Source organism: Pelophylax lessonae (genome assembly GCF_965119305.1).
Source record: "Pelophylax lessonae genome assembly, chromosome: 1".
Lineage (NCBI taxonomy): Eukaryota > Metazoa > Chordata > Amphibia > Anura > Ranidae > Pelophylax > Pelophylax lessonae.
Window position 1 is genome coordinate 661,323,734 of NC_138768.1, and position 27,334 is coordinate 661,351,067.

The following is a 27,334-nucleotide window of genomic DNA, read 5'->3' on the forward strand; positions in this document are numbered from 1 at the left end:
ATTTATAACATTTGTATCATGTTTTTTTTGGATTTTTGGTTGATATACTGTCTCTATCATTTAACCACTTGCCGACTGCCCACAGTAATATTACTGCGGCAGTGCGGCTCCCCTGGATCCAGTCACGTAGTACTACGTGACTAGAGGGGAAGGGGTTTCGGCGGCGCGCTCCCGCTGTGTTTAGACACAGCGGGCTGCGGGAGGAGAGGCGGCGATTGCCGCCTTCCTCCCCCGATCATCCGGTAAACGGAGAGAAGACCTGCCTGCTTATGTAAACAAAGCAGGCGGATCTTCTGTGAGACAGTCAGGGACAGATCGGAAGTTTCAGCTAAGCTGAAACTGTGATCTGTCTGTGTCTGTCACAGAACACACACACACACACAGCGTATAGGCATACATTAACCCTTTGATCAACCCCAGGGTTAAACTCCTTCACTGCCAATGGCATTATTACAGTAACAGTGCATATTTTTAGCACTGATTACTGTACTAATGTCACTGGTACCCCCAAAAGTGTCAAAAATGTCAGTCAGGGCACAATGGCGTAAAGCTATGAACTCTGTATACATACAATAAATAGTGTTGCGCAAGAGTAAAAATCTGCCTAGTTGCTATTTCAACGATATTGGTGACCAATCCAGATTGTACTGTGTATGGTGTGCTATCCAAAAATGTAAAATAAAATAAACCTGTGTGATATAAATTGTTTCGTGAAAAAATCAATGTTTTGATGTGATTCCAATGCTGAGTATATAAATTAATGTGTAACCCGCTTCAATAATCATACAGTGTTACCAAATATAAAATGCTGTGTGCTGATACCGTTGTGTTTAAAAAATTCTTGCAATCAATATTTGCTATGTTCTCTCATGCAAACTGAAACCAATATATATAAAAGATTCTAATATATATAAATAGTCCATAAAGTGCTTATAAGTGTTATAATCTGTGAGTCCTTAATATAAAGAAAAACTTGGGAACTTGATAACGCCCAAAGTAGGCGGGCGAAACGCGTCGGCGCACTTCCGGGCAGCGGAGCATCACAACGTAATTTCCTGAAACCACCGTGGAACGCACGCCAGCAGCGTACGCGGAAGTGGAGTGACTCATTGTGTTTTGCCTAACCAACGCTGATTATCTTACTATGTTTGTGAGTACCATTCTTGATATTTGATTTTAATAAATACACCTACGGGCTTCACTATGTCTGGCTTCTTCCCCTTCTTTTGACACACGTTGTTGGTGAGAGAGAGGAGAGGAGAGGAGATATTAAGGGAGCCATTCAAAAGAGGCTGTTCTGGATCCATCTACTTGTCCAGGGGATATTATATCTGCTCAAGGCTTATATATATCCTTAATCTGGTGAGTGCATCCCCATGGGGGGGGTTTCTTCTTGAAGAGCACTTGGGCACCTTATGGACTATTTTTTGAGCACCTTTCCAGCACCTTAGTTCTTTGAAGGAACCTTTTTGGACTGCACTTTTCAATCAATATATTTTGTATTTTTGCACAGTGTATTTCTGCACATGGTTGCACAATAGACATATAATTGTAATATTATTTTGCACTTTAAAATTTATTAATTTTATACCCATTGATCACGATATGCACTTTATTTTATATTTATTTTCATATTTTTGATCACAGTTATACGGATATATTTATTATATTTACCTGTTAGCGCTGCATTTTTGATTGATTTTATTACTACTGGTCTTTTACTTAGTGAGCAGCAGCTCCAGGAAGCACAGTCTTATTCACCTTTTATATTTATACACTTTTTAGCGCGGGTTTTAACCATTTAGTTTTCACAAATTATTTAGGATAGACAGTGCTTTAAAAAGTTAAAAGTCATCCAAGTAGAGTTGATATATTAAGTATACTGTACGTGAACACAATCACTAAAACCTCAATATGTTATATGTTTTAACCAGTTAAAAAAAAAATTTTAAGTAATTTTTATTATTTAAATTCTGCAGCTTTTTATGGTGATCATGCCAGTAATGTCTTTGTTAAGGAACTTTAATTTATAGGGTAACTATAACTAAAGAGTGACAAGAACCTAAAGCTGGCCATACACTGAGCACATTTTGGCCAGTTCCCAATTAACTGTTCGTGTCCCATTGTGAAGATTTACCTTCAGTTCCGACCTCTCAAGATAAAGTGAGTAGAAATCCCTGCAAATTAAGAAAGTTCCTTGGGGGACCCCCAAAAAAGCACATCTCCCACACCAAAAGTCTTCCATGGGGTCACGTGATTAACCTGGTTTCCTCTTTATTCTCTTCAGCCTCACCAGTGGGAGATCTTCTGCTGCACTGATATTTTGATGTGTGATGGTGGGTCTATACTGTGATCCAATGTGAGCCCAGGGGTGCAACCTTAGTAGCCAAGGCTCTTAGGAATTGGACGAGTGACAATAGCTGTCATTCAACCTGGAAGAGGACCAGCAAAGGACAACAGAGGAGGACTCAGAAGGCAGCACTGGGGTGTGGAGAGTATGAGTAGTAATTTGTAAATTTATTTTTCATAGATGAAGGGAGAGGGAAAGGTTTTTAAACATAGAAATGTAAATTAAGTTCTGTTTGAAGTTTACCGTAAATTTTTACTTTGTTTTCATTTCAAATCCTGGTACATTTGGGTTGGTATCATTATACATTTTACCTTAAAGTTTTTTTTTTGTTTTTCAGGAAGGGACATTTATTTTAATGAAAGGAGATCATTAATAATTATCTGTCTGTGCTAAGCCTGCCTACTTAGTTTTCCCTTTGCTCAGTAATTGATATGTAATGTTTGCTCTAGTACTCCTTTTGATTTAGTTGTCACTAAGTAACAAGTGTCAATTACCATGCAGTGGAGTTGCCTGGCAGCAAAAGACAACAGAGCTGATCATTGTAAGGAAGAATAGTGACAGTGGAAACACTTGTTAGACTATCCTCGGTAGACACCACTGGCTCTTTTAGCCTTCTAAGATGGCCAGCTATTCTGTTTACCACAATGCCAACTTTCAGTCATTTGTTCGGCATAACTATCATCAAGGTACTCCTGTGCCTACAGAATATGAAGAGATCAGACACAGAGCTCAGCTACAGCACAGTCATCAGGCAATGAGAAAAGCCAGAAGTGCCACCGTGTATGCTGGTGAATACAGAAGTAAGGACCTGGATGAACACTGTCAGCCAGTAATGAGACCCAGCTCGCCCACAAGGAAGAACAAACCTCACCCGCCTGAGTAAGGGGTACCCTTTACTGCTGCATGTGTGTGACAACTTCTACTGGGGCTTTAGAAAGGCAGAAAAAATATTTGCACACTAGAGGGAAGTGGTCCCGAAGTGCAATGTGCAACAAAATCCACTAGGATTAGGTATAGTCTATCATATTTCTACCTACTATTAGCCTAGCTGGGTGGTACTGTCACCATGCGAGGTAAGCATTGTGAACATTCCATGCAAATTTTGTCAAGGGTGGTTATAGGAGAAACTAATGGCAAAATGTTAAAGAATAACTAAACCCAAGAACAAAATATTGATACATTGCAGATGATTTTATTTATTACAGGTGCTTATACAGCACCGTCAATTTACACAGCACTTTACACATACAGTATATATTGTACATTCACATCAGTCCCTGCCCTTAATGAGCTTACAATCTAAGGCCCCTAAACTAACATCCATACTAGGGCCAATTTGAACAGGAGCCAATTTACCTATCAGCATGTCTTACCCTAGGCAGGTAATGCCATAGCTCCCGATTTTGAGGGACTGTCCCTGATTTGGAACAAAGTCCCTCTGTCCCTCTTTCCTTCTCATTTGTCCCTCATTTTGGTCTGATCTATATAGTTGTATATAAAATGCACATTTTATCTTTCAAAAAGTGTTTCCTAGTGCTAAACCTTTAATTCAATTTCTTAATGTCTGCATTTTAAGTTTTAAAAGTCAATATAAAGGAATAGTAGTGGTAAACACAGCACTTGTGGGTTTAACTAATCATGTTTTTGTATAATTCCTTTTTAAGGGGGTGTGACATGGGGTGTGTCCTATGCCTATATACTTAGGTGTCTCTCATTCCCATTTTAAAAATTTGGAAGGCATGGGTAGTGCCATGGTTGGAAATCCAAACCGATGACCCTAGTGCGGGTAGGCTAAAGTGCTATCCACTTAGCCACTGTGCTACCAATCCTTAGATGTGGCGGCTGCATTCATTTTCATTTTTCAGGCTAAAAACATTTTCAACCAGTACAAAAAATCAGTGTTGATGCAATGATGCAGTGTTCTTGTCCCTTCTTGTGCAGTGCACTGTAATCATTCCTCTAAAAACGACTAATTCCCCATCCCCCATGTAACTGAGGCAGAGGCAAGATATGTTTGAAGGCCAGCAAACTATGGTTCCCCCAGTAGATACAGTGGAGAAAAAAAGCTTAGACATGAGGAGATCGGAAAAAGGTTATTTGGAGAAATAACAGGTGAAAACAAATGTATATGAAGTAATTAGTTAACCACTTTAGCCCTGGAGGATTTTGCTGCTTAACCACTTAAGCCCCGGAAGATTTTACCCCCATTCCGACCAGGGGGTATTTTGCGATTCGGCACTGCGTGACTTTAACGGACAATTGCGCGGTCGTGCGACGCTGTACCTAAACAAATTTGGCATCCTTTTTTTCCCACAAACAGAGCTTTCTTTTGGTGGTATTTGATCACCTGTGCGATTATTGATCACGCGCTTTTAACAAAAAAAGAGCGTCAATTTTGCAAAAATAGCAATATTTTTCACATTTTTTTATATGAAATTCCCCCAAAAAAAATGTAAAAATCAAAATTTTTTAACATTTTAGGCCAATTTGTTTTATGCTACCTATGTTTGGTAAAAAAAAATCGCAAAAAGCGTATTTTGATTGGTTTGCGCAAAAGTTATCGCGTTTACTAACAAAGGGAAAGATTTTTGTCATTTTTGTTGTTTTTTTTTTTACGCGTAATGGCGGCGATCTGCAATTTTTTTTGCAGGACTGCGACATTGTGGCGGACAGATCGGACCCTTGACTGACATTTCTGACACTTTTGGGGGTACCAGTGACATTTCTACAGTAATCAGTGCCAGAGGCGTAACTAGAACCTTCAGGGCCCCGGTGCAAGAAACCATTAAGGGGCCCCCCCCCGGACCCCTGGCTGGGGCCCTTCCCTTCAAGCCTGGGGCTCTTCCCACTGATCCTGGGGCCCTTTACTCTTGTTTTAGGACCCTTTGCACAACTTCCTGCCATCTTGGGGCCTCCCCACGGTAGTGGAATGCCAAAGCCCAGTCGCAACTGTGACCTTTGCGATCCTAGCAGTTCACCCACTGGTGTCAGTAGTTTTCTTTTTGGCATTTTAATTGTACTATTTTTTATAATTTTATTTTGTTTTTACAATGTCACTGGCTATGACTCTGTCCATTCAGAAAAAGAAGGAGCTGGTAAATTACATATTTACCGACCCCTTCCTGGTTCTCTAATTGTGACACATCCCCTGCAGCAGCCGACGGGAGAGGGAAGAGGGGGCAGCACAGTAGGGGGGGGGGCCAGGGGAGCACACAGGGGCCCAGAAACAGCAGAACACAAGTGAAATGGATAGGAGGAGTGGCGGGGGCAGCATAAAGAGGAACCAATCTCCTTCATTTTCCTCCTACAGCTACAGGAGGAAAAAGGAGGGCAGTGATTTCTCTACATGCTGCCCCTGGCCCTCCTCCTATCCAGGTGTACAGGGGAGCTGCACGGGCCCCCTGGAGCATGGGGCCCAGGTGCAATCGCAACCCCTGCAACCCCTGTAGTTACGCCCCTGATCAGTGCTATATATATGTACTGTTACTGTAAAAATACACTGGTAGTGAAGGGTTAACTTTATTTGGGAGGGAGGGGCTGTGTGTGCCCCTAGGGGCGTGCTTTCTACTGTGATTGGCTGTGGCTTGAGCTGTAAGGACACTGATCAACGGATCTACATAGTAGATCCGTGTGATCAGTGTTTTTACAGCAAGGAGAATGACAGGTGGCTTGTTTACACAAGCTGCCTGACATTCTCCCTCTCCCCCGCCGATCGCCGAGTGACCGGCGGACATCGGGTCCGCTGGTCACACGCGCGGGGGGGTCCGTGACCACGTGGGAGAGGGAGCGCGCCTCCGGGGGCGCGCGCTCGCTCCCTAGACCCTCACAAGCTAGTGACGTAGCCCTACGTCACTTTGCCTGTGAGGGGCTGACTGCCGACGTAGATCGGCGTTAGGCAGTCGGCAAGTGGTTAATGACCAGGCCCTATTTTGCGATTCGGCACTGCGTTACTTTAACAGACAATTGCGCGGTCCTGCGACGCTGTACCCAAATAAAATTCACGTCCTTTTTTTACACAACTAGAGATTTCTTTTGGTGGTATTTGATCCTCTGTGCGATTCTTTTTTTTTTGCGCTATAAACAAAAAAAGAGTTACAATTTTGAAAAAAAAAAAACAATATTTTCAACATTCTGCTATATAACATTACCAAAAAAAAATTTAAAAATCAAAATTTTTTAACATTTTAGGTCAATTTGTTTTCTGCTACATATTTTTGGTAAAAAAAAATTGCAATAAGCGTATTTTGATTGGTTTGCGCAAAAGTTATTGCGTTTAGTAACTACGGGAAAGATTTACGTAATTTTTACAGTTTTTTTTTTTTTACTAGTAATGTCAGCAATCTGACCCCTAACTGACATTTTTGACACATTTGGGGATACCAGTGACATTACTACAGTAATCAGTGCTAAAAATATGCACTGTTACTGTAATAATTACACTGGCAGGGAAGGGGTTAACAGTATAGGTGATTAAGGGGTTAAATGTAAGCCTAGGGGAGTGATTCTAACTGTGGAGGGGTTGAGCTTCTGAGATCATGACAGAGACATGTGATCCTATATAGCAGGATCACATAGCCTCTGTGATCACTTCAGGGAGAAGGACGGACGGCTGTGTTTATATCAGCCTACTGTCCTTTTCTGTAAGCGGGGGGGGGGGGGGGGGAGATCGCGAGTGGCCGGCGGCCATCGGAGCCGCCTGTCACACGCACTGGGGGCGGGGGCAGGAGCGCGCCGCCGGCAGCACGTGCTCGCCCCCTAGAGTCTCCTGATCGAGCGACGTACTACTATGCTGGTTTGCCCAGGAACGGCTGCCTGCTGCAGTAAATCTGTGGTGGGCAGTCGTCAAGTGGTTAAGTAAATTAAAGTGAGTAGGTAAAAAAAAAAAGGAAAACAAATGCAGCCACTTCATCTAGGGATTGATAAGCTGAAGTAAATAAAATGTTTGTTCTTGGGTTTATAAACACATTAACCACTTAAGCCCCGGAGGATTTGGCTGCTCAAAGACCAGGGCCTATTTTGCGATTCGGCACTGCGTGATTTTAACGGACAATTGCGCGATCATGCGACGCTGTACCCAAATGAAATTGACATCCTTTTTTCCCCACAAACAGAGCTTTCTTTTGGTGGTATTTGATCACCTGTGTGATTTATACTTTTTGCGCTATAAACAAAATAAGAGCGACAATTTTGAAAAAATAACAATATTTTTCACATTTGAAATTCCCCCAAAAAAATGAAAAATCTAAATTTTTTAACATTTTTGGCCAATTTGTTTTCTGCTACATATTTTTGGTAAAAAAAAAAAAAAACTAAGCGTATTTTGTTTGGTTTGCGGAAAAGTTATTGCGTTTACTAACTACGGGAAAGATTTATGTCATTTTTATTGTTTTTCTTTTAACTAGTAATGGCGGCGATCTGAGGTTTTTTTTGTGGGACTGCGACATTGCGGCGGACAGATCGGACCCTTGACTGACATTTTTGACACTTTTGGGACTACCAGTGACATTACTACAGTAATCAGTGCTATACATATGCACTGTTACTGTAAAAACGACACTGGCAGGGAAAGGGTTAACTTTATTGGTGATCAGCGGGTTAAATGTATCCCTAGGGGCGTGATTCTAACTGTGGGGGGCGTGGCTTGTGATGTAACCACAGAGACATACGATCCTAGATAGCAGGATCGTATAGTCTCTGCAGTTACATCAGGGAGAATGACAGACGGCTGTGTTTACATCAGCCGTCTGCCTTTCTCCCTCTCCAGCGGGAGATTGCGAGTGACCGGAGGACATCGGAGCCGCCGGTCACTCGCGCGGGGATGTCAGGGAACGAGCGGGGGCGCGCCTCCGGCGGCGCGGGCTCGCCCTCTAGAGGCTCATGGGCGAGCGACATACCGGTACGTCACTTTGCCCAGGAGGGGCTGACCACCGCAGTATATAGTCGTGCGGCGGTCCGCGAGTGGTTAAAAATGTCCAGTGATAAAAAAAGCTATCAAATCTCTCTTCAAGATACCCCCACTGCTGAAATAAGTAAAGAAATAATATTGCAATAGATCTCCTCATAGGTGCCAAGAATAGATATCTACTTGAAGTAGCAATATGTGCAGAAAAGTTACACGGATAATTTAAAGTGGAGCTCCACCCAAAAGGGGAAGCTCCGCTAGTTCACCCCCCCCCCCTTCCACTGCCACATTTGGCACTTTTTGGGGGAGGAGAGGGTACCTGAGTTTGACAGGTATCTGTTCCCACTTTCTGGTAAGATCACTGCACGGCGATCTCCGTAATTTCTGGCCCCTTCTCCTTCCCCTTGCTGCCTTATGTGACCTGTGTGTCCCAATAGACGACTGGACCATACTAGCACATTTGCCTTTAATTTGCAGGGAGAGATTTTGAGGTTTTTAAAACAATTTACTACCGCTTAAAGAGTGCTTCCATGCTGGAACTGGATATTTACCCACATTTAATTTTGGTGTATTTTAGGATATTTTTAGTAACCACGCTACTTAACCAGCCTGGATTTTACAACTGTAAGAAAGGAAACCCTTCAACAGAAAAAGGTACGTACACAAGTGTGCATCTACCAATATTCCATTGTACACAATTGCACATTCTTTCCCGGAGAAATTGTGTCTCATTTTTTCTTTTTTTTTTTTTTTAATAAGTGTCAATATCTTCTTGACTGTCTACAGTCATGGCCAAAAGTTTTGAGAATGTAAATATTACATTCTCACAAAGTCTGTTGCTTCAGTGTTTTTAGATCGTTTTGTCAGATGTTACTATGGTATACTGAAGTATAATTACAAGCATTTCATACGTGTCAAAGGCTTTTATCGACAATGACATTAAGTTTATGCAAAAAAATCTATATTTTCAGTGTTGACCCTTCCTTTTCAAGACCTCTGCAATTCGCCCTGGCCTGCTGTCAATCAACTTCTGGGCCACATCTTGACTGATGGCAGGCCCTTCTTGCATAAACTATTCTTGGAATTTGTCAGAATTTGTGGGGGTTTTTTATGTTCACCCGCCTCTTGAGGATTGACCACAATTTCTCAATGGGATTAAGGTCTGGGGAGTTTCCTGCCCATGGACCCAAAATGTTGATGTTTTGTTTATCAAGTCACTTAGTTATCACTTTTGCCTTATTGCAAGGTGCTCCATCATGCTGGAAAGGCATTGTTCGTCACCAAACTTTTCTTGAATTGTTGGGAGAAGTTGCTCTCGGAGGATGTTCTTAGGCAAAATTGTGAGTGAGCCCACTCCCTTGGCTGAGAAGCAACCCCACACATGAAGAGTCTTAGGATACTTTACTGTTGACATGACGCAGGATTAATGGTAGTGCTCACTTTTTCTTCTCCGGACAAGGTTTTTTTCCAGATGTCCCAAAACAATCGGAAAGGGTATTCATCAGAGAAAATGACTTTACCTCAGTCCTCAGCAGTCCAATTCCTGTAGCTTTTTCAGAATATCAGTTTGTCCCTGTTTTTCCTGGAGAGTGGAAAGTGGCTTCTTTCCGGCCCTTCTTGACACCCGGCCATCCTCTAAAAGTCTTCACCTCACTGCACTCACACCTGCCTGCTGCCATTCCTGAGCAAGCTCTGCACTGCTTGTGCCCTGATCCCGCAGCTGAATCAGTTGTAGGAGACGGTCCTGACCATTGCTGGACTTTCTTGGGCGCCCTGAAGCCTTTTTCACAAATGCAATGAACATTTTTTTTTTTTGGGATTAAGTTAATTTTAATGGCAAAGAGGGACTATGCAATTGCAATTCATCTGATCACTCTTCATAACATTCTGGAGTATGTGCAAATTGCCATCATAAAAATTAAGGCAGCAGACTTTGTGAAAATTAATTTTTTTGTCATTCCCAAAACTTTTCCTCCACGACTGTACTTTCTACCAACAGTTACTCTAATCATATTTCAGTAGCTCAATTGCAGGAATACAGAAAGAACTTTGTAAAGGCGCCTAATAGGCGTGCTGTAGGAAGATAATTTAAACTTTTATATGTACCAAGAAATCCAGATTGAGAATTCTGTACCTGTTATTATTTTACAATAATTCATTGATGGATAACTATTTGATGAGTTTTTTTTTTTATCTTACAATTTGCAGGAAATGCCACTGTGAAGAAAGACCTGGGACGGACGCTCTCTGAAGACAACAACCAGGTATAGCACAGAAGAGCTAGTCTTGACAGCAGGCATCATTTCATATCTATGGTAATATGCTAACTATTCAAAGCTACACCTTTTGAAATAATTTACATTCCTAAATATACTATATTGTAAAAAGTATTGGGACACCTGCCTTTACAAGCACATGAACTTTAATGGCATCCCAGTCTTAAAGAGGTTGTAAACCCATACCATTTCTTTTTTTTTTTTTGCTAACCGAAAGAGAAACACATAATGAGCTAGTATGCATCGCATACTAGCTCATTATGAAATACTTACCTTAGAACGAGCCCCTGCCGTGCCGCCCGCTTACTTGTATGACGGGCGACATGTCCAGTCGCCCGTCTTCCGGGATTGCGGCATCCGGCCATCTGATTGGCCGGAGCCGCGGTGACGTCACTCCTGCGCATGCGCGCGGGAGCTGACGGTCACGGCATGGGGCTCTGAAAGATTGGCACCAGCGGCCGTTCCTTCAGAGCGCATGCGCCAGTGACGTCGCTGGCTGCATGTAAGGTAAATATCTCCTAAACGGTACATGTTTAGGAGATATTTACAGTACCTATAGGTAAGCCTTATCATAGGCTTACCTATAGGTAAGGAGAAAACACACATTACCAGTCCCTGCGCAGATCCTGGAGATTGATTCTCAAGCTGGGGAATCTTGTAATATGGCCTGTGGTGAAACACATGAATGAAGCGTGGCAGCTCTCCTAACCCTCCATGGGATATGAGGCAAAGAAGCTGTACAAAAAATAAAGGAACAGAGCGCACACCGCCCTAGTGTAACACCATTTATTTGAAGTTAATAGAAGCCATAAAAATAGGTACTCACAAACAGATAGGAAGTCATGCATGGAAATAAATATCCCCCGATGATGTTTACAGGGCTCTCTCCTCCTAGCCTCGGCGGCTCAGCTGTTCGTCCTGCACTGATCAGTGAGTATCGTACGGCTAAGCCAACCGCATCGGATTACTCAAGGAGACTCGATGTGGTGCGCCTGCGCACGGTCCAGCCGCCGCCGCACACCCTCTAGGAGCCGGATGCTGTAGCCGCTCAGAGAAACTGACAATGTGGTTAAGCAGAGGGAGACTCCCCGATCGGGACCCAGAGCATGACTTGCATGGGGTTGCTAAGGACAACGTTTCGGAGATGTAGCCTCCTTCTTCAGATTCTTCAGATTCAAATAAATGGTGTTACACTAGGGCGGTGTGCGCTCTGTTCCGTTATTTTTTGTTTTCCTATAGGTAAAAGTTCCAGAGGAGGGTTTACTTCCTCTTTAAGCCCCGTACACACGATCAGATTATTGAACGATCTGTCGTCTGTTTTTTGTGTCATGCTAGTCTGATGTGGAAAGTGAAAAGGTTATTTTCATACGAATTTTCCCGTACGACAGATTTCTACTTCAGAAGTGATATAATGTGTTGGATTGCTTTGTATGTGTTCTTTCATCTCTGAGCATGCCTAGTCTTGCTCTTAAGATTTTTTCCGTCGAAATCTGTACTAATGAGATGAAAATCGGACGTTGTATTACGGACGACAAAAATTATATAGCCTGCACATCAGAATTTCTTATCGTGTGTACGGGCCTTTAGACTGGGATGCCATTAAAGTTCATATGTGTGTAAAGGCAGGCGTCACAATACTTTTGACAATATAGTGTGTTATATTGTTCTTTCTAGTTGAATTGAAAGATCTTCCCTGATGTTCAAATCCTTCATTACAAGCAGACTTTTCATTATTACGTTATGGAAACAAAGTACTTTAAACTAGGTGATTCAACCTTGAGCATATGCTTAATTACTAACACATTCTTGTTTGTAAGCTGTAGAACATATTGCTCTAAACACCTTTGTTCTTTACAAATGTGGTCTATTTCTTTTGCCCGAGTCTATTTTGTCTCAACAGTGTTTTTCTCAAATTTTAATTCTTTACTGCAGTAAGCCATAAGGCCCTTTTCTCACGGGGCAGATCTGCTCGGAGGACTCCGCTAGCTCTGCGGGGATCGCTCCGTTGATTCCCGCTGTGCAGATGGATGACAGGTCTGTCTCTGCTCACTGTGCAGAGACAGACCTCTCAGAGTCCCGCTCTCCTCTATGGGGAGATCGGATGAAAATAGACATGCTGATCCGACCCGCTGGACAGATGGCGATACTATTTTCAGTAGATCTTGTCTGATCAGATGCCAGACGGGTGTCAGCGGACCAAAGAGGAGAATGGGTGGCACAATCAGGTCCGCCTGAAAAATGGACAGACAGACCTGATTAGTCCGATTATGTGAAAGGGGCCTTCAAATCAATCAGAATTCACTTTGCTGAATTAAGAAGAGTATAAAAGGACTTTACGGTAGTAACTAGCATTCTACTATCATTTTTTCCATAGGTCCATATTTTCCGTGATATGGATTCCAATGCAGCAGCTCAGGCTTGGCTAAAACTGGCAAGTGATAGAGGTAACAATTATTTGAAAATTTGGAAATTAGGAAAGGCCTCCTTTTTTTAAACTACATACAGTGTAATGGCTATTCTCATGTGAAATCGACATAGTCCAATGACAGGAACATAAGGATAGAGTGGATGATTTGTGGGATTATTTGATCAGTTAAGTTTTATTCACTCAAGCAACTTTTACTGTGTTTCTGTACACCTCACTGACTTTAGGGGTGAATAGGGGGTCTATCCTTCCAGAAGGTGGATCTTTTTCATGTTTTCTGCTGTCTTATTTGTCGGTAAAACCCTGTTTACAGACTACAGTTACTGAAGCTGAAATTTGCATGCATGAGCAAAAGAAACAGAAGTGACTCAAACTTTAGGATGGCTCTGTCTGTTACAGTCTGATAGGGGACAATCAAGGCAGACAATTTCAGCTGCGCTGTTTAATTAGATGACCCACAGTGCTCTGGAATTCTTTTTCCATGTATGAATTGTCTATTGGTAAAATAAAGACTCTGCATATGAAAAAAAATATTATTATATACACTATATTACCAAACGTATCGGGACACCTGCCTTTACACACACATGAAATTTAATGGCATCCCAGTCTTAGTCTGTAGAGTTCAATATTGAGTTGGCCCATCCTTTGCAGCTATAACAGCTTCAACTCTTCTGGGAAGGCTGTCCACAAGGTTTAGGAGTGTGTCAATGGGAATATTTGACCATTCTTCCAGAAGTGCATTTGTGAGGTCAGGCACTGATGTAGGACAAGAAGGCCTGGCTTGCATTTGTGCTCTAAATCATCCCAAAGGTGTTCTTTTGGGTTTAGGTCAGTCACGTTCCTCCACCCCAAACTCGCTCATCCATGTCTTTATGGATCTTGCTTTGTGCACTGGTGTGCAGTCATGTTGGAACAGGAAGGGCCCATCCCCAAACTGTTCCCACAAAGTTGGGAGCATGAATTCATCCAAAAGGTCTTGGTACGCTTACACCTTAAGAGTTCTCTTCACTGGAACTAAAGGGCCAAGCTCAAACCCTGAAAAACAACCCCACACCATAACCCCCCCTCCACCAAATGATTTGGACCAGTATACAATGCAAGGTCCATAAAGACATGAATGAGCGAGCTTGGGATGGAGGAACTTGACTAGCCTGACCTTTAGCTGCAAAGGGTGGGCCAACTCAATATTGAACCCTACAGACTATAAGACTGGGATGCCATTAAAGTTCATATATGTGCAAAGGCAGGAGTCACAATACTTTTGACAATATAGCATATTATTTTGTTCTTTCTAGCTGAATTGAAAGATCTTCCCTGATGTTCAAATCCTTCATTACAAACAGACTTATCATTATTACGTTATGGAAACAAAGTACTTTACTAGGTGATTCAACCTTGAGCATATGCTTAATTACTAACACATTCTTGTTTGTAAGCTGTAGAACATAGTGCTTTAAACACCTTTGTTCTTTACAAATGTGGTCTATTTCTATTGCCCGAGTCTATTTTGTCTCAACAGTGTTTTTCTCAAATTTTAATTCTTTACTGCAGTAACCCATAAGGCCCCTTTCTCAGTGCCATCTTAAGAGCCTTATAGGCCCCTGGGCAATGCAATGCACTGGGGCCCCCTGCCTACACAATCACACACGTGAATAAAAATGCAAGTTATCGATAATATATATAATAAATGTAAACATGACAGGCAGTGATATCCCCCCCCCCCCCCCCCCCCCATGAATGCAATGTCAGGCTGTGTGCCCGGTACTCACCCCATGGTGCTGATGAACCCATTGACGGAGCCCTCCGCATAGAGGGACACGTTGTCCCCGATGTTTAAGAAGCTGTACATTTTGTCAGGCATCCTCACTGTGCCGGCAGTGGCGCCCCCTACAGCCGGGGCATGGTGCAGCAGCCCAGCTTTCCAGGCCCCGACAGCCCCAAGTCAGAGAGGGATCGCTGTGTGTCCCCGACCGGTGTCACCGGAGCTCCTTACATGCCAGGAAGATGCAGCCAAGCGTCCCTGGTATATCAGGGATCTCCAGTAGAAGTAAAGGCGGCTCTCCTAGGGAAAGTCTCCGGAGTCTCTTGTAGTATATAGGATTCCCTGTAATATGTATATAGTAAGGTATATACTCCAGGTAGTTGTCTCTTGTAGTATATATTGGTCCCTGTAATATGTATTTAGTAGGGTATATACTCCAGGTAGTAGTTGTACTCTCTTCTAGTATATAGCGTTCCCTATAATATGTATATAGACTATATACACATTACAGGGAACACTATATACTACAAGAGAGTACAACTACTACCTGGAGTATATACCTTACTATATACATATTACAGGGACCAATATATACTACAAGAGAGTACAACTACCTGGAGTATATACCTTACTATATACATATTACAGGGAACACTATATACTACAAGAGTCTCTTGTAGTATATAGTGTTCCATGTAATATGTATATAGTAAGGTATATACTCCAGTTAGTTGTCTCTTGTAGTATATATTGGTCCCTGTAATATGTATATAGTAGGGTATATACTCCAGGTAGTAGTTGTACTCTCTTGTAGTATATAGTGTTCCCTGTAATATATATATAGACTATATACACATTACAGGGAACACTATACTACAAGAGAGTACAACTACTACCTGGAGGATATACCTTACTATATACATATTACAGGGACCAATATATATAGAAAGGTATATCCTCCAGGACAGAGTTGTCTGACTCTTGTGTCATCGATTCGATCATCATCATTGCCAGCCATGAGAGAGTTAAAAAAATAAGATATCATTTAATCAATCAGATTCAGCCTGGCAGGCTGTGGGCCGTGGCAGCCTTACCTTTACAACGGCTCAGCTGCGCATGGGAGGAGGTGGGTGGAGGTGGAGCCAGTCGGGTCGAGATGGAGGAGAGGAGGATGAGCCGACGAGGAGGAGGATCCTCCTCCGAGTCCTCCGCTGTGGCGCTGTGCATCCTGGGTCTGCTCTGCTAACGTCACTGGTTGCTAGCTGCCAATCGGGCTGGCCTTAGCAACCAGTGTGCACTGCAGTGCAGACTCAAGCCACGGCCGCTAGATACCAACCTGGCTGTTGCGGCTCCACGATTTTAAAGCTTTTTTTGTCTCTCATTAAATGTGAGTACCTTTCTTTTACTTTAATAAATATACAGCTTTACAATACTTCACTATGTGAGACCTATTTTTCCTCCATATGGCCCGGTACTTCGCTCCTTTGCTTGATGCATTACTGATGCCCCTTGGACCCTATTGATTCATACCATTTGTGGAGAGGTGTCCCTGTTTGAGGATATTGGAGGTCCTGACTGCAAGAGGTCCCTAAAAACCCCCTTCCTTCCTAAAAGGATACAACGCTTTGTACCCCTGTAGGGGTGAGGAATTTCCGGTGAGTGCAGGCTGAATTGAGAGGGGAGCACCTTCTTTTTCTCACACGCACCCCCAGAAAAGGACCACCTGAGAAATAATTTAGTTAACAGGAATCACCATCCACTTATTAAATGGACTAATTTGCACCTACATACGGACTATTTACACTTACCACTTGAGATTTGTTCACTGGACTCACCTTTATAATATATTGATTGCATTTATTTATTTATGTTTACATTATTGTTGCACAGAACTTAATCCCTCACTTGGCGATCCTTTTTATCAGTTATCTAACTTTATTTACTGTGCACTTTATTTGCACCTAGTGGTTGGAAATATATATTTTTTCAACAATTGCACCTTAATTTTACTGCTCCATATACCTATTTTCACCTATTTTTAACACCCCTTTTTCAATTTAGTCAGTTATACTTCACTGACTAATATACGCCAATTGTTGCACTTTTCTTTTATAAATATATTCTTCTAATTTGCATTATTTGCACAATCACTTGCACTTTTGCAGGATATTTATATTATTATATTTTATCATAGTGTGTGCACTTGCAATTTCCTACTGCATATTTTGGGTTTTATCCATCTGTGAATATATTTATTTTTTGTTCCTGGTTTTAGATACCATATATTTATTCATTTATTCATTTATTTACCTACCCACAGCAGCGCCATCTACCTCACCTTTGTTTCACCTAATCAGTATTTCATACCTTGAGGTGGGCAGCAGCCTAAACCTCTTATCCTAAGCGCGGATTTTAGTACCATTTACAATGATCAATACAGTGTGTGAGGAGAGAGGGCGGAGCTGCACTCATCCTCTGCCTCCTCCATACCTCATCCGTGCCTCATCCGTTCCACATCCATGCCCCATCCATGCCTCATCTGTGCCACATCAGTGCTCATCCGTGGCTCATCCACGCCACATCCGTGCTCATCCATGCCACGTCAGTGCTCATCTGTGCCACATCCATGCCACATAACTGATCATCTGTGCCTCATCCATGCCATGTCAGTGCTCATCCGTGCCACATCCATGCCACATCAGTGCTCTTCTGTGCCACATCAATGCCACATCCGTGCCATGTCAGTGCTCATCCATGGCACGTCAGTGCTCATCCATGCCACATCCATGCCACGTCAGTGCTCATCCATGCCATGTCAGTGCTTATGCGTGCCACATTCATGCCACGTCAGTGCTCATCCATGCCACGTCCATGCCACATCAGAGCTCATCCGTGCCACATCCATGACACATCATTGCTCATCCGGGCCACATCCATGCCACTACAGTGCTTATCAGTGCCCTACAGTGCCTCACAAAAAAATTTAATGGGAAGTCAGGAAATGATGGTGCTCCCTGCATGTTGGGCCTCTGTATGTGGCCAAGCTGTGTAAAAGTGTCACACATGTGGTATCGCCTTACTCAGGAGGAGTAGCAGAATGTATTTGTGGTGTCATTTTTGCTATGTACATGCTATGTGTTAGAAATATCTTATAAATGAACAACTTTGTGTGTAGAAAATGCGTTTTCTATTTCTTTCCACATTTTCCAAAAACTTGTGGAAAAAAATGACATGTTCAAAAGACGCATTATGGTTCCTAGATTATGTGTCGGGGTGTTTGCTTTCCCAAATGGGGTCATTTTGTGAGCGTTTCCATTGTCCTGGTGCTCCAGGGCCTTCAAAAGTGTTATAGGCTGTCAGGAAATGATAGGTGTAATTTGTGCTCCTAGAACACCTGGAGGTTCTACTTGGATGTTGGACTGACTCTGTATGTAGTCAGGCTGTGGAAAATTCCCACACATGCAAGTATGCCTATACAGTAGTTGCAAGTATGCCTATACAGTGTGTGAGAAATAATTTGGTAATATGACCATTTTGTGAAAAAAAATCTTCATTTTGCAAAGAATTGTGGGAAAAAAATTACAACTTCAAAAAACTCACCGTGCCTCTTACTAAATACTTTGGAATGTCTGCTTTCCAAAAAGGGGTCATTTGGGGGGTATTTGTACTTTAATCGCTTCATAGTGTCTCAAGAACAGGGGCGTACCAAGGGGCTGGCCAGATTGGCGCCCACCAGGGGCGCAGTTTGAGGAGGGGCGCAAAAAATTTGGCAGTGTTAGCAGTGATTTTTGCGCCCTTTGCTCAGCCTGCACCCACGGCGCCCCCAGGCAGCGTGCGACTCCAATCCTGGAGCCCTGTGTCCAATCCAGGCGGCAGTGCGGGCTCTCTGGAGCTCTGTCCGCCCACACATGCGGCCGGTCAGCAGTCACGTGACATCATCAATCGGCTCCAGCTCGGCGGCAGGCTGGGGATGGGGACTGCACTGGGGCTGTCAGAGGAGCCCATACCACCGCTCAGCACGGTGAGACTCCTTCAACCTCCTCTCCACTCCCAGGCAAAGCTCACTGGGGGACCCCCCTCTCTCTGTCACCCCCCTCTCTCTCTCTGTCACCCCCCCTCTCTCTCTGTCACCCCCTCTCTCTCTCTGTCACCCCCCTCTCTCTATTACCCCCCTCTCTCTCTCACCCCCCTCTCTCTCTCTCTCACCCCCCCTCTCTCTCTTCTTTCACCCCCCTCTCTCTCACCCCCTCTGCCTCTCTGTCACCCCCTCTCTCTCTTTCTGTAACCCCCTCTTTCTCTGTCACCCCCCTCTCTCTATGTCACCCCCTCTCTCTCTGTCACCCCCCTCTCTCTATGTCACCCCTCTCTCTCTCTGTCACCCCCCCCTCTCTCTCTGTCACCCCCCCTCTCTCTCTGTCACCCCTCCTCTCTCTCTCTCTCTCACTCCCTCTCTCTCAATCTGTCACCCTCTCTCTCTCTGTCACCCCCCTTTCTCTCTCTGTCACCCCCTCTCTCTTTCTCTCTCTGTCACCCGCCTCTCTCTGTGTCACCCCCTCTCTCTCTCTCTTGGTCACCCCCTCTCTCTCACTGTCACCCTTCTCTCTTGGTCACCCCTCTCTCTCCCTGTTACCCCCTCTCTCTTGGTCACCCCTCTCTCTCTGTCACCCCCCCTCTCTCTCTGTCACCCCCCTCTCTCTCTGTAAGCCCCCCTCTCCCTGTAAAACCCCCCCTCTCTCTGTATCGGCGGGGGACGCCGATACAGTTCCTCGCCAAGGGCGCTGGAGACCCTAGGTACGCCTCTGCTCAAGAAATGAGATAGGCTATCAGTACATCAGGTGTGATCAATTTTTAATGATTGGCACCATAGCTGGAAGACTCTAAGAGTTTGTTCATACTAATCCGACTCGAAGCCACCCCGACTTCAGGCGACTAATGAAGTCGCCCGTGCAGCGCGACTTCAGCGCGGCTTGTAACTACTTTTCATAATAGAAGTCAATGCAAGTCGCTCCGACTTTGCAAAAAAATAGTGCAGGAACCTTTTTCTAAGTCGGAGCGACTTGAGTCGCTCTGATTAGAAAGGTTCCATTGCACAGCATTGGAAGCTACTTGTCAGGCGACCAAGTCACCTGACAAGTCGGATCAGTGTGAACCGGCAGTAAAACCTTCACAAAGACCAAATAAATCATACTTATTTGGGTTATTTTTACCAAAGATATGTACCAGTATAAATTTTGGCCAAAATTTATGAAGAAAAATTACAAAATTTGCAAAATTTTAAAACCGAAAAGAAGATAAATGCATTTTTTTTACAAAATTTTCAGTCTTTTTTAATTGATAGCGCAAAAAATTAAAAAAACTCAATGATGATTAAATACCACCAGAAGAATGATGTTTGTGTGAAAAAAAGGATGAAAATTTCATAATTCAAAATGTGAGAGCACTGAAAGCTGAAATATGGTCTGGTTAGAAAGAGGATTTAAGTGCCCAGTGCGTAGTGGTTAATGTCTAAACAGCTGGCAACAAAAGTGAGTAATCCCCTAAGTGAAAATGTCCAAATTGGGCCAAAGTGTCACTATTTTGTGTGGCCACCATTATTTTCCAGTACTACCTTAACCCTCTTGGGCATGGAGCTCACCAGAGCTTCACAGGTTGCTACTGGAGTCCTCTTCCACTCCTCCATGACTCCATGATGACATCATGCAGCTGGTGGATTTTAGGAACCTTTCACTCCTCCACCTTCCGTTTGAGGATACCCCACAGATGCTCAATAGGGTTTAGGTCTGGAGACATGCTTGGCCAGTCCATCAACTTTACCCTCAGCTTCTTTAGCAAAGCAGTAGTCATCTTGGGGGTGTAGGTGTGTGAGGTAGTGCTTGTCTCCGGACCTAAACCCTGTTGAGCATCTGTGGGGCATCCTCAAATGGGGCATCCCCCACACCCCTATTTCTCTGTAGTTTAAGGATTAACTACCAGTGCTACCTGCAGCCTCCCTCCCTCTAAACACGTCATATGTTGACATTTCTCCCCATAACAGCGTGAGAGTCCTCCTTTTCTAGTTCCTCTTGGGGGTGTGTTTGGGGTCGTTATGTTGGAAAACAGCCCTGTGGCCAAGTCTTCGAAAGGGAGGGGATCATGCTCTGCTTCATTATGCCACAGTACATGTTGGCATTCATGGTTCCCTCAATGAACTGTAGCTCCCAAGTGCCGGCAGGACTCATACAGCCCCAGACCATGACATTCCCACCACCATGCTTGACTGTAGGCAAGACATACTTGTCTTTGTACTCCTCACCTGGTTTCTGCCACACACACTTGACATCATCTGAACCAAAACAGTTTATCTTGGTCTCATTAGACCACAGAACATGGTTCCAGTAATCCATGTCCTTAGTCTGCTTGTCTTCAGCAAAATGTTTGCAGGCTTTCTTGTGCATCATCTTTAGAAGAGGCTTCCTTCTGGGATGACGGCCATAAAGACCAATTTGATGCAGTGTGCGGCGTATGGTCTGAGCACTGACAGGCTTACCCCCCACCCCTTCAACCTCTGCAGCAATGCTGGCAGCACTCAAATGTCTATTTCCCAAAGACAACCTCTGGATATGACGCTGAGCAGGTGCACTCAACCTCATTGGTCGACCATGGTGAGGCCTGTTCTGAGTGGAACCTGTCCTGTTAAATCGCTGTATGGTCTTGGCCAACGTGCTGCAGCTCAGTTTCAGGGTCTTGGCAATCTTCTTATAGCCTAGGCCATCTTTATGTAAATCAACTCAGAGAGTTCTTTGCCATGAGGTGTCATGTTAAACTTCCAGTGACCAGTATGAGAGAGTGAGAGAGATAACACCAAATTTAACACACCTGCTCCCCATTCACACCTGAGACCTTGTAACACTAACGAGTTACATGACACCGGGGAGGGAAAATGGCTAATTGGGCCCAATTCAGACATTCTCACTTAGGGGTGTACTCACATTTGTTGCCAGAGTTTTAGACATTAATGGCTGTGTGTTGAGTTATTTTGAGGGGCTAGCACGTTTACACTGTTATACAAGCTGTACACTCACTAATTTACATTGCAGCAAAGTGTAATTTCTTCAGTGTTGTCACATGAAAAGATAGAATAAAAGATTTACATAAATGTGAGGGATGTACTCACTTTTGTGAGATACTGTGCACATATATATATATATATATATTCTGTATATATTACAATATATACAAAAAAACAAATGTAAAATATGATTGTTCAAGAAAAACCATTAAGGATTTCCATAAAAGGTATGCCCCAGTCAAACTTGAAAATGAAACAGATAGGGGAGACAAACTATCTGCTTAGTGTTTCACCTTTCCATCCAAGCAGAGATGTAGAATACCTGTCCGCTCAACTTTTCACTAATCCTGGAATGCATGCTTGTGTGCAAGTAAACTTTTCTCAAGTACAAAAATGAAAGTTTCTTCCAGAAATTTATATCTGTCTTGGATGTTTGAATGTGCTTGGCTACATAGAAAGCAGAGGAAGAAAGAGGGGATGTCACAGCACAGGAAGCACACTCCCAGTGACCCTGTGAGGATTCTGACTGTGGTGGATTACAGAGAACTTTAACACAGATGCAGTATATGCTGAATACCAAATTTGTCTTATTATTGCTGCTCAAATCTACTTATTTATTCTGATCAACAATGCAGATTGTGATGCTATCAAGAAAATGATAACATTTGTAAGCTCAAAACAGGAAGAGAGCATAAACACAGAGAAAAGAAGGAACACCCTATATCAGGTAAAAGTTTATTTTTATATTTTATTTTTATGTTTATTTTAATATTCTTACAAATCATTTGCTTGGTACTAGGGATGCATCGATACTAGTTTTTTAGGACCGAGTACGAGTACTTTTTTCAAGTACTCGCAAACACCAATTACCGATACCCATTTTTAGTGTCACATGACAGATTTTTTAGGATTCATTCACACCATACATGCCTGAATACTGATGGGAAAACCGCACAGATTTCACTTGCAGAATCATCAGTTCACATCAGTTTTTACGTGTGGTACAGTGGGTTTTAATAGCCTGTTCACATGTGTGTGGGCCGGCCGCAGTGCAATTTGAAAAAAGAGTCCTGTGTGATTTCAGTCCAGTTCAGGTGCGATTTCCTACACTACAATTCACATTGGAACCGCACCTGAACCGCTGAACAAAATCACACCTGACAGGCTTTGTAATTGCACTGCAAACCGGCCTGCACATATGTGAACCAAATCTGAAGGTATCGGTTTTAGTATCAGAGCATTAGCATGTGAAAATGCTCAGTATCGGCACCAATACTGGTATTGGTGCAACGTTACTTGGTACTTGAAATTGGCAAACCTGTTATACTGACCAGGCTGGCCACTGTCATTTTTGGAATTTTAAAAATATGATAAATGTCACAGACCTTGATTTACCATAGAACAGTGAGCAATACAGATATGTAGTTAACACTAGCAAAGCAGGCTCAATCAATCATTTGGTTGAATCCAGACAGAAAAAGCAGAACATTGCATCAAATACCATAACTTTCCTGGCAAAAACTGAAATTTGTATAAAATATTTACTGTAATTTTCCTTTCCTGGCGCCAATCCATGACAGCATACATTCACATGTATGCTGCCATGTTGACACCAGGAAAGTGTTTTATAACTACGGCAAAATAATTGACAGATCATTCGCTATGTATATATAAATAGTTTATGTAATTATTTTGAATCCATGGAGAAGACCTCCTAACAATCTTTATTAGCACAGAACTGTCCTTGTTTTCTCCTGGCATATGGAGTGGGATTTAATAGCCATAGTATCCTAACATATTGCATACTGTTTACTTTTTTCTCAAAACTTTATTGAAATGCCACAAGTGATATTTCAATTCAGTCTATTTACCACAGCAGCACTGCAACGTGGTTATTTGCTGTGGTGTGATTGACAGCCTAGGAAACAAGATATTTTGCATTGTCTATGATTTAGAACGGTGTTGGAAGTAGCTGCCAGTTTAGCCCTAACACATCTATTGTGAATTTGTCCTAAAGCGGAACCCTAGGCAGATAAAAAAAACAACACACACATTATAGCGGTCATGTAATCATTAAGATTTCATTAAAGGTTTTTCAAGCATTGTGTCTGTATCCGACCTGTAGCTGAATCAGTCCATGTGCTAACAAGAAGCATGCTGATAGGAAGAGAAACCAATGTGAAATAGAGAGAATCTCGTTATTGTGCTGCTTCTCTTTTCACTGTCCAGTCACAGGCTGGGGGACAGGTCCAGGAAAACCTGGGCTCAGAAGAAGTGGGTTGAATGGGTGTTAGTCATCAGAGGGGTTAGTCATGCAGGGGAAATCTCTGGATTGAGGGCAAATATGACAGCAAAAGTTGCTTTTATTATTTCATTTTATTAGGCTATTTATTTTTTTCCATAGTTAAGTTTTACTGAAGATTTCTCAAAGACAAAACAAGCATATCAAGTGCAAATACCATCTTCCGTACAAAAGATGGACTCAAATTCCGTACTCAAACCTAAACAGTTGAATCATAATCACAGGTTGTCCAACAAAGCTAAACCTTTAAGGCCCCTTTCAGATGGAACAGAATCTGTCCAAGTGGATCTGCCTGCTCAGTGGAAAAAATGGCGGAGTGATAGTGGAATAGTAAAAGGAGGAGGATACTCTAGAGAAAGAAAGGGGGAAAGAGACAGTAGTCCCAAAGTAAGGGCGAGTAACGACCCAGAGTGGGAGAACCAGGCAACATGATCTGCTCTCCCAAGCCCTTAACCTCTATGCCCAGAGGATGAACTGGTTGGAACAAACATGGCTGAACATAGCTGAGACTGCAAGGGATGGCAACTACCAGCTCAGACCCAGCCACGGGACTAGCCATTATAGAGCGGTCACCCTCAAAGACGTCTAATGGACCTCCAATTGTAAGCTCTGGTCTAAAAGGCTTTTGCATTCCTCTGTGGTCTTTAAGTGTAACCAACACGCCCATGTGTTATTAAATGCAGAAATTCTATCCTGGTCCACATAGACCAGCTCCTCCATTTTCACCAATCTGTTCAGATGGGCAAGCCACTACCATAAGGTGGGTGGGGTGGCATCTCTCCAATAGGCAGGAATGCACAGCTTCACAGTATTGATCGTATGTATTAAGAAGGATCTACTGTATTGTCTCACAGGGAGTTTTGTATGATGGAGCAAGTATTCATTTTTACCTTGTTGCTTTTGGCTGGAGTTATGCTTTACAGAAAGTCTTTTTGCTGAACTTTTTACCTGTCGTTTGAAAAAAAAAAAAAACAAGATCCACAGTGCTTCAATTTAAAGTTATGTGACCAGAATTAGAAATGTTAGGCCACAATCTTCACCCAGTGGATGATGAATGCTGCCAATATTCTTTCACTAAAGAGACCTTCAGGAAAAGAATACTTCCGGTCCCTCCCACCCTTCTCAAATTTCCCAACCTCTTGGTATTTTCTAGAAGTAGGAAATCCCGATAGATTACTTAAGGCTTGCACCTTTTGCAGATATAGCTATGTAAAACTATAAAAAAAAAGGTGCCTATACTATTTGAAATCCAGTAAAACATGGTCTTACCTTGCTCTGCACATGCCTATTTGCTCTCCATTTTTAGCATTGTGCCGAAAATCAGAGGCCGATCTGCTGACAGCCCAAAGATTTACTGCTGCTTAGGTGCTCTGTGCTTTAGAAAAATGGCAGCCTCCAGCAAGAAGAAACAGGAGCAATGCTGGAGGCAATTTACAATACACACTAATTTTGGTAGCATAATTTTTAATGAGGAATGTTCCTTGCTAAAGAACATTATTCTTTATTAGGTTGTTATGGGTAAAGTTCCACTTTAAAGTATACCTAGCTTTACAAATTTTGTTTTTCAATTTCTTTCCAGAAAACAAATGATATTGTTGTCCATCTTCCATGTTGAGCATCTACTGAGCTTCCTTGACGACAATGCAAGCCCATAGATAATGCGATCTTGTAAATCCTGTTGCCCTCACAGTAGCATTCAATTTATTAACTGTACAAACATGTTATCTCATGCAGCTTTGTCTCCTGTTATTGCTTGCCTTTTGAGGAAAGTTACGCTCTGTATAACAGGAATATGCTTGTGTCAGAACCACTTTTCTCCCAATCAATTTAAGAAAAAAATAAATACAAAAGTAGCCGAGAAGGTCAGAAGCACTCTAAGAACACCAGAAAGCTTGCTGCAGATGCTTATCTTCACAATGTCTTACAGTTACAGAGTGATCACTTGCTGAGAAAATACTGCAGAAATGCTTCCTCCAGCCTGCTGTGTACCAATGACATCATTCTCCATGATGCGCCTTCTGAAGCCAATGCACTGCCGCCACCTGGCTGGAACTCAATGACTGCTTTTTAAATGGTAGAATGTACAGCTTTTCTGAAAGATATAGATATATACTGTATACATGTTATCAGGATTTTATTTATGGAGACTTGAGTTAAGATATTTATGATGGAGGTGGTTTATTGTACTAGATGACTAGCTAGAGTCTAGAACCAAAAGAAGCTAGTGTAGAAATAACAATCCAAAAACAAAGAAAACGGTTAGCAAAATAGGTTTTCACTTCAAATACCCATTACTATTTTTTTTTGTCTGAATTTTTGGTTGAAAATGTATTATAAAATGTGCTCCACCTATCCACAGTCACAATTTCTTCTTTTTCCAACAACAGAGGTTATCAGAGAAAGTGAAACCTGAATTTAAATCCTCAGCACAACAGTGGTTACTGAAGGCTGGACCACAAGGTAAATAATATTGCAATAACTACAATTCTATGGGAATCACATTAAAGGCCTGTACTATTTAAGTAAGCTCTATGATTTTATGAACAGAAATACACTCTAGTGATAATTCCAACACATACAGTGCATTGCGAAAGTATTCGGCCCGCTGAACTTTTCAACCTTTTGCCACATTTCAGGCTTCAAACATAAAGATAAAAAACTGTAATTTTTTTTGAAGAATCAACAACAAGTGGGACACAATCATGAATTGGAACAAAATTTATTGGATATTTCAAACTTTTTTAACAAATAAAAAACTGAAAAATTGGGCGTGCAAAATTATTCAGCCCCCTTAAGTTAATACTTTGTAGCGCCACCGATTACAGCTGTAAGTCGCTTGGGGTATGTCTCTATCAGTTTTGCACATCGAGAGACTGAAGCCTGAAATGTGGCAAAAGGTCGAAAAGTTCAAGGGGGCTGAATACTTTTGCAATGCACTGTATGTTTGCTGCTAACATGTACTGTATATCAGTTTATGTTGTGGCTTACCTTGGTATTGCATCAAAAACAAACCCATTAACCCATACATGTAATGTTCCACTAATAAAATTCTTTATTGCAGAAACTGCAGCAGTGGAAAAGTTGATGAGCACATTGTCTATGGTTCACCAATCCCAAACATCAGAAGACAAGACTACATCCCTTTCTGTCCGCAGGCCATACAGAGCAGAGTATCTCATACACCCTGAATGGAGATCAGAACTTTAAGTCACTTCTGCTGCATACTCATAGGTCCACCTGAGACCATGTACTCCACAAGGGGTTAT

The 27,334-nt window shown here is 42.5% G+C and overlaps 1 protein-coding gene across 1 annotated transcript; it reads left to right on the forward strand.

Moving 5' to 3' along the window:
• The first annotated feature begins 2,923 nt into the window (after window positions 1-2,923).
• On the forward strand, window positions 2,924-27,334 carry LOC309544468 (uncharacterized protein). The gene is made up of 7 exons (XM_082243379.1): window positions 2,924-3,229; window positions 8,830-8,906; window positions 10,461-10,516; window positions 12,903-12,972; window positions 22,402-22,493; window positions 26,456-26,528; window positions 27,130-27,334. Exons 1-7 carry the CDS (start codon window positions 2,970-2,972, stop codon window positions 27,273-27,275), a joined length of 774 nt encoding a protein of 257 aa, XP_082099505.1. The 5' UTR covers window positions 2,924-2,969; the 3' UTR covers window positions 27,276-27,334.

What these genes read in the sequence shown, in the direction of transcription:
- LOC309544468 (XM_082243379.1), top strand. Translation starts at nt 2,970, where the DNA reads ATGGCCAGCTATTCTGTTTACCACAATGCCAACTTTCAGTCATTTGTT. An exon ending in AAAACTGGCAAGTGATAGAG is followed by an intron (nt 12,973 to 22,401) that starts GTAACAATTATT and finishes TCAACAATGCAG; the next exon opens with ATTGTGATGCTATCAAGAAA. An exon ending in GAAGGAACACCCTATATCAG is followed by an intron (nt 22,494 to 26,455) that starts GTAAAAGTTTAT and finishes TTCCAACAACAG; the next exon opens with AGGTTATCAGAGAAAGTGAA.